This window comes from Camelina sativa, chromosome 12 (genome assembly GCF_000633955.1).
Source record: "Camelina sativa cultivar DH55 chromosome 12, Cs, whole genome shotgun sequence".
Classification (NCBI taxonomy): domain Eukaryota; kingdom Viridiplantae; phylum Streptophyta; class Magnoliopsida; order Brassicales; family Brassicaceae; genus Camelina; species Camelina sativa.
Window position 1 is genome coordinate 18,368,594 of NC_025696.1, and position 7,519 is coordinate 18,376,112.

At 28.8% G+C, this 7,519-nt stretch overlaps 1 protein-coding gene across 5 annotated transcripts in view; it reads left to right on the top strand.

The window, feature by feature from the left end:
• Positions 5,743 to 7,519, top strand: part of LOC104732114 (baruol synthase) — a 4,876-nt gene continuing 3,099 nt past the window's right edge. For 3 of the 5 annotated variants that reach the window (XM_010451642.2, XM_010451645.2, XM_019233790.1), the window contains exons 1-7: positions 5,743 to 5,946; positions 6,040 to 6,225; positions 6,320 to 6,409; positions 6,506 to 6,706; positions 6,838 to 6,922; positions 7,024 to 7,190; positions 7,309 to 7,500. In XM_010451642.2, the coding sequence (XP_010449944.1) occupies positions 5,743 to 5,946; positions 6,040 to 6,225; positions 6,320 to 6,409; positions 6,506 to 6,706; positions 6,838 to 6,922; positions 7,024 to 7,190; positions 7,309 to 7,500 (1,125 nt within the window). Of the gene's footprint in view, positions 5,960 to 6,039; positions 6,226 to 6,319; positions 6,410 to 6,505; positions 6,707 to 6,837; positions 6,923 to 7,023; positions 7,191 to 7,308; positions 7,507 to 7,519 lie in introns of all 5 variants that reach the window. The other 2 variants (XM_010451643.2, XM_019233791.1) reach the window with 2 other exon arrangements.

The following is a 7,519-nucleotide window of genomic DNA, read 5'->3' on the forward strand; positions in this document are numbered from 1 at the left end:
TCAAAAACAAATTATTAAACGAATAACATGAGATTTTAACAAGTATTTATAAATCATATATTCAATAACACATAATTTTGATAAGTTTTTAAACTCGATAATCGAATAACACATGATTTTTGTTTGAATTTCTAAATCTATTAAAATCATAAAACCAATAACTCTTTATACTTTTGAAATGTGTGGAATGATTAGTTTTGCTATTTCATGTTCATCTATTTTTAACAATCAGTCAAGATGTACTCGCCATTTATGACAGACGACTTTTACATTTTTACGTTATTCGTTCTATATATGTATATATTCCTTCTTGCCATTTTTGGCTGATTGATCAGTTCACACGTTATGCGTTCTATATATGTATATATTCCTACATGCCATTGGATCTTTGTTACGTTTGTACAGTTCACACGTTCAGAGTCTTCCAATTAATTTATTTTATTTCTTTGCTATAATTTGGAGAATCAAAGCCCTTTAGTTTATTACATATATGGACTACTAGACTATAGAATTACATTTCTAGCTCCGACACGGAAATCCAAATTAAGGAATAAGGACTTTGAATTGAATTAATTTGTCATATATAACTAGATTATTTGGTGTCGAATCATGTAAGTTACCTGGATCTGGTCCGATTCATTATCGTCGTAATAATATATCAAATTAAAAGCTCTGAAGAACTCAACTCAAGTTTATCCTTAAATTTTCAATTATAAACTCTCTTTGTTCTTAATTTATCTCATTTTTAGACTTTTTAGACGTGTTAAAAAAATATTTATACATTATTACGCATGTTAAAAGTTTATTATAAATGCATTATTTAAATATTTTTTTTTAACTTTTCATCAATAATAACAACTAAGAAATATTACATAAAAATTATCTTTTTTGAAACAAACATTTTTTCCTAGCGGAGCTTCCTCTGTTTGCGCTGAGAAAGAAAAAGAAGAAGATCAAAGGGGCAATATGGGCTAAAAACTGCTAAAAATGCTGTAATAAATAGACACTATTGGTTCAAAAAGATGATTTATTTATTTTAGTTATTTAAGTTTTAGGTCAGTAGTGCATATACTCAAATTTGGAGGATTTTATGAGATTTAGGAAATTTAGAGTTTTTGATAGAGAGCGGAAGCTTAATGAAGAATGCTAGATCTCCAGGAGAACTCGGATTCACGAACAGATTTTGCTTACAATGTCGTAACTTGACGAAGAAGCAATAAGGATAGGGCCGAGATCGGGAACGATATCGACGTGGTTTTGCAAGTCCTCCTTGCAGGGCTTGAACACAAGCTCTTAGGGTTGAGAGTCCTCCTCTCTAGACTTTTGACAAAGCTCTCTTAAAACTATTTTATTCAATAATCGATCATTAACTTTACAATAATGAGTCACGTCTCTTTAAATAAGAGGAAGAGGATGAAAACCCTAACCGAAAGAAGAAGCAAACAAATACAAGCCCAAATATACATTAAGCCCATAAGAAACAAAAACCAAAATAATGAATGAACTCAAACGTGATGACCGTCACGTTTGCATTGAAGATGCGCTGCATCAGTTTTGATAGATTTTAAAGAAGTTGATATGATTTAAGATTAAAAAAAAATTTCAAATCCCACCTAAAATCATGAGATTTGGATTTCTGTATTTTTAACTAAACAAATCATTTCAAATCCTCCAGAATCCCTAAAGCTTATTAAAATCTAAATTCATAAACTTTTTTGAATAACAGTGGATTTCAAAGTAGATTTTTAAATCATCAGTTTAATACCAGTGGATTTTAATGAACTTTTTAAAATCTATGATTGAATAACATATGACTGGTAAATTTTACACAAATCACTAAAAATGTCAAGTTGAATACCCTCCCCTAAATGATTGCAAAAGGATATGGCGTATTAACTAAAAAAAAATATGATCATATTATTATTAATTATATCAGGATAATTAATTTGGTTTATAAAAAGTCATCAAAAGTTTAATTAATATGTTTAATGGTTCTTGCTTTCAGTTTAGTTTCCGGGGACTTTTCTTTCGTCCGTCAGCTTAGCTTCCCTCGTTTAGGCTTTAGACTCTAGGGATATTTATGTTTCCACCGGCTTAAGTTTCTATTTCATGTATCCTTCACGTTTATTATCAATATTATCAGATGACAAAAAAAAAAGGATATCTCATCTTCTGTTTTTAGATTCCGCTCACTGACCAGTCTTACACAGAAATCTATATATACATTTTTGGAGACAATTATGAAATAAATCCTGAAGTTCAGTACTATTTACAGAGAATGCCACTGATATTAAAGATTTACTTAAATTCATTTTTTTAAATAAAAACTAATTGTTATACATAGTAATTGTTAGAGGAACATATGCCATAAATTTTGGTTTAATTTTTATAAATAAATTCGAAATGTATTTATAGAAACTAATTAGTTCTACCTAAATTATTAAATAAAATAAATATACTTTTTTATATTTTAACACCATTTAAAAAATGATTATTTCTATGTTAAACTTAATAAAAATTAAAGTATTATGAATCTTTAGATTTATAAATGTTAAAAATCTCATAAAACAGGGTTTATTTCAAAACGGGTTATAGCAACATTAGCATAAATTTTAAATATTATTAATCAAATGCTAGAACATGGGTTAAATTTTAATTAATGTATAAATATAAGAGATAAAGATTTAAAATATCTATATATACATTTTTGGAGACAATTATGAAATAAATCCTGAAGTTCAGTACTATTTACAGGGAATGCCACTGATATTAAATATTTACTTAAATTTATTTTTTTAAATAAAAACTAATTGTTATACATAGTAATTGTTAGAGGAACATATGCCATAAATTTTGGTTTAATTGTTATAAATAAATTCGAAATGTATTTATAGAAACTAATTAGTTCTACCTAAATTATTAAATAAAATAAATATACTTTTTTATATTTTAACACCATTTAAAAAATGATTATTTCTATGTTAAACTTAATAAAAATTAAAGTATTATGAATCTTTAGATTTATAAATGTTAAAAATCTCATAAAACAGGGTTTATTTCAAAACGGGTTATAGCAACATTAGCATAAATTTTAAATATTATTAATCAAATGCTAGAACATGGGTTAAATTTTAATTAATGTATAAATATAAGAGATAAAGATTTAAAATATCTATATATACATTTTTGGAGACAATTATGAAATAAATCCTGAAGTTCAGTACTATTTACAGGGAATGCCACTGATATTAAATATTTACTTAAATTTATTTTTTTAAATAAAAACTAATTGTTATACATAGTAATTGTTAGAGGAACATATGCCATAAATTTTGGTTTAATTGTTATAAATAAATTCTAAATGTATTTATAGAAACTAATTAGTTCTACCTAAATTATTAAATAAAATAAATATACCTTTTTATATTTTAACACCATTTACAAAAATGATTATTTCTATGTTAAACTTAATAAAAATTAAAGTATTATGAATCTTTAGATTTATAAATGTTAAAAATCTCATAAAACAGGGTTTATTTCAAAACGGGTTATAGCAACATTAGCATAAATTATAAATATTATTAATCAAATGCTAGAACATGGGTTAAATTTTAATTAATGTATAAATATAAGAGATAAAGATTTAAAATATACAAAACATTAGTCATATATTCATATATATATATATATAGTTAATCTATTAATCAAATTATATTTTTCTTTTCTAAAATAAAATATAGCTCCGCGGTGTACCGCGGGTAAAATCTAGTTTGGTAGTATAAAGAGGACATTTTCTTAGAAGTCTAGACTCTTTGATAAATGAGGCAATGGTGAGAGCAGACTAGATTCAAATTCGAATACCTCAGTGACCTATAGTGGATAAAATTCCTTGGACATTTGAGCTATCTAGAAATGCAGTTCGGGCATGGTAGCGTTGGCCAAATTAAAAGACATTTGAGTTGGAGCAAATGGTCAAGATTCTCAATATATATGCTCTCGTAGAAGAAAATGGAGTAATTTATCATCTAGTTCAAGGCTAGTTGTATATGAGATTAGGAGGAAAACGGCTGATGATTGTATATGCATGCACTTTAATTATGTCGTTATTCAAACTATTACTGCTTGCTTATTAAGATTTTGTCTCTCTTCACGCACAATACGTCGATAGACTTGATAGAGCCTCCATGCCTGTAATAGTAAAGCGAACAATATCTAAATCTTGTATCTGCTAAGCCATTGAAAAAGGTATTGGTTCTCTCTTTGTCACGATCTTCCTCCAATTTCGTCGCAAGTTCACGACAATTACATGTTTGAATTGGTTTGTATATGGCCAATTCATCCCACATCTTTTTATCTTTTCGAAACTATACCTTCATGGTTGCTCGAATTTCACTTTGAATCTTTCGTTTACTAATTGAAAGAGTTTTTTTTTTTTTTTCGGGTTCCATTCGATGAAAAAGTAAGATAACATAGAGTGATAGCTTTATTCAAATAAAAAGTAAATAAATGTGGGAAAGTAAGGACATGCATTTTAAAGGAGAATATATGAGAAAATGATAATATTTTGAGTGACATGCATTAAATTTATTTTATTTTTGATTGTTGAAGTTTGTTTTAAAAAAAAAATTGGGCATTCTCAAAAATACTTCTTTTTCCATGCTCTTTTTTTAAAATACCCTTCAATGTTGACCATTTTTAAAACTATCTTTTTTTATGGCCAAAATGATCAAATTACCCTTGCTTTAAGTGATCAAAAATCGAAAAAAATTCTTGACAAAAAATTTCCCGGCAAGAATGTAGTCATCAAAAATCGCAAAAATTTCCCGACAAAAAAATAAAAAATTTCCTGCCAAAAAATGAAAAAATTTCCCACCAAAAAATGAAAATTTTCTGGCCAAAAAAATTAAAAAAAAATTTCTGCCAAAATTACAAAATTAGATTTTCCCGCAAAAAAAAATTAATTTTATATCTTTTAAAAACCTTGTAAACGTTTTTAAAAGCCTTTTAAAAATCTTAACATTTTTAAAATTCTTTTAAGAACGTTGTAAACGCTTTTAAAAGGTTTTTAAGAGATTTTTTAATATAAAAACCTTGTAAACGCTTTTAAAAACATTTTAAAAGTATTTTAATAACCTTTTAAAAACCTTGTAAACGCTTTTACAAGGTTGTAAACCTTTTAAAAACCTTATAAAAGTCTTGTAAAAAAATTTTTGGCGGGAACTTTTTTTTTGGCGAAAAATTTTGTCAAATTTTTTTCTGACGGAAAAACTTTTTCGAAACTTTTTTTTGGCGAGAAAGTATGTCAGAAATTTTTTGTGGCAGAAATTTTTTGTTTTTCATTTTATTGATTAAGTTAATTTTCATTTAAGGGTAAAATGGTTATTAAAAAATAAAGGTCGGCAAAAATAAAAATGGCAAAAAAAGGGGGTATTTTTGGGTATTTCTAATAAATTCCCAAAAAAAACTTTAAGAAAATGATTTGATAAAAAATCGTACATAGTTTACATATACTTTAAGAAAATAAGTTAGTTTGATAGTAGTTAATAATATATTATTAATGATTTCAAAAGAAAAAAAAAACTATTGTATGAGGATAAAATATATATGAGGCGTTATCAAAAAATAGTTATTGGAAAACTATAGATACGATAGTTTATATCCAACATGCAACGTCGTCAGTTTCTTATTTATAATGACGTACGTTTTCTTTCATTCTGAATAAACTCGGAGCATTAATAGAAAATGTGGAGACTGAGAATTGGTGCTAAGGCTAGAGATGATACTCACTTGTTCACCACCAACAACTATGTTGGAAGGCAGATTTGGGAGTTTGATGCCAACGCTGGCTCTCCGGAGGAACTTGCAGAAGTGGAGGAGGCTCGTCTGAATTTCTCCAACAACAGGTCACGTTTCAAGGCTAGTGCCGATCTCCTATGGCGGATGCAGGTGAAAATTTCAGTGAAAAACACATTACAATTTGGTCTCTATCTCAAAACAAAAAAAAAAATTGATTTATTATTCTTTTTGTGGAGTTTACAGTTTCTTAGGGAGAAGAAGTTTGAGCAGAAGATTCCCCGAGTTATCGTAGAGGATGCCGAGAAAATAACGTATGAAGATGCAAAGACAGCATTAAGAAGAGGGTTACTCTATTTCACGGCCTTGCAGGCTGATGATGGACATTGGCCTGCTGAAAACGCTGGCTCAATGTTCTTCAATGCCCCTTTCGTGAGTTACTCATTTATAAATTAAACAGCTAGTTTCAAAATAATCGATTTTATACAATGATTAAAAAAAAAAACAAATCATGTTGCATATATAGGTGATGTGTTTGTACATCACTGGACATCTTGAGAAAATCTTCACACCCGAGCATCGTATAGAGTTACTTCGTTACCTGTACAACCATCAGGTACAGCTATTTATATATCTTGCGCGCGCACACACAAATATATTTATCAAATACAAAAAAAAAAACTTAAAGCAAAACTGATTGGTACGTACGTAGAACGAAGATGGTGGGTGGGGATTACACGTAGAAAGCCCAAGTAATATGTTTTGCACGGTCATCAACTATATTTGTTTACGAATCATGGGAGTAGAAGTCGGTCATGACGATCAAGAAAATGCTCTCGCAAGGGCTCTCAAGTGGATCCTCAACCATGGCGGTGCTACCTATACGCCCTTGATCGGAAAAGCTTGGCTTTCCGTATGTGACTACTTTCCCATTTCTAATATATATATTATTTTAGGAGTGTTCTTCATTGAAAGTGATATATAAATATGTGGGCTAATCCAAATATTGCTAATTGGTATATCTTCCATTGGGAATTTGATCAGGTTCTTGGCGTGTATGATTGGTCTGGATGCAAACCTATACCTCCTGAGTTCTGGTGTCTTCCTTCTTCTTTTCCTGTTAATGGAGGTTTGAATATTATGGACTGCTTATAATTAATACTGTGGGCTTGGTTTTAGGATTTTAGCTTCATTTTCTTATATCTATATAAAAATATATATCAATGACAGGGACTTTATGGATTTACTTACGGGATATATTCATGGGGCTGTCATACTTGTATGGTAAAAAATTTTTCGCTACCCCAACCCCTCTGATTCTCCAGCTCCGAGAAGAGCTTTATCCGGAGCCTTACGCAAAAATCAATTGGAGGCAAGCACGAAACCGATGTGCAAAGGTAAATTAAGTTATATAATACACATATATATATATATATATATATAAATTTTTTTTTGAAGTAAGTATGTTTATAAATAAAAAATGTATTAAAGCAAAGATATTTTTTTATCATGCAGGAAGATCTTTACTATCCACAGTCATTTTTACAAGATTTGTTTTGGAAAAGTGTTCACATATTCTCAGAGAATATCTTAAACCGATGGCCTTTCAACAATCTCATAAGACAAAGAGCTCTTCGAACCACTATGAAACTCGTTCACTATCATGATGAAGCCACCAGATACATTACAGGTGGATCTGTGCCGAAGGTAATTGTTGAGCAAGATG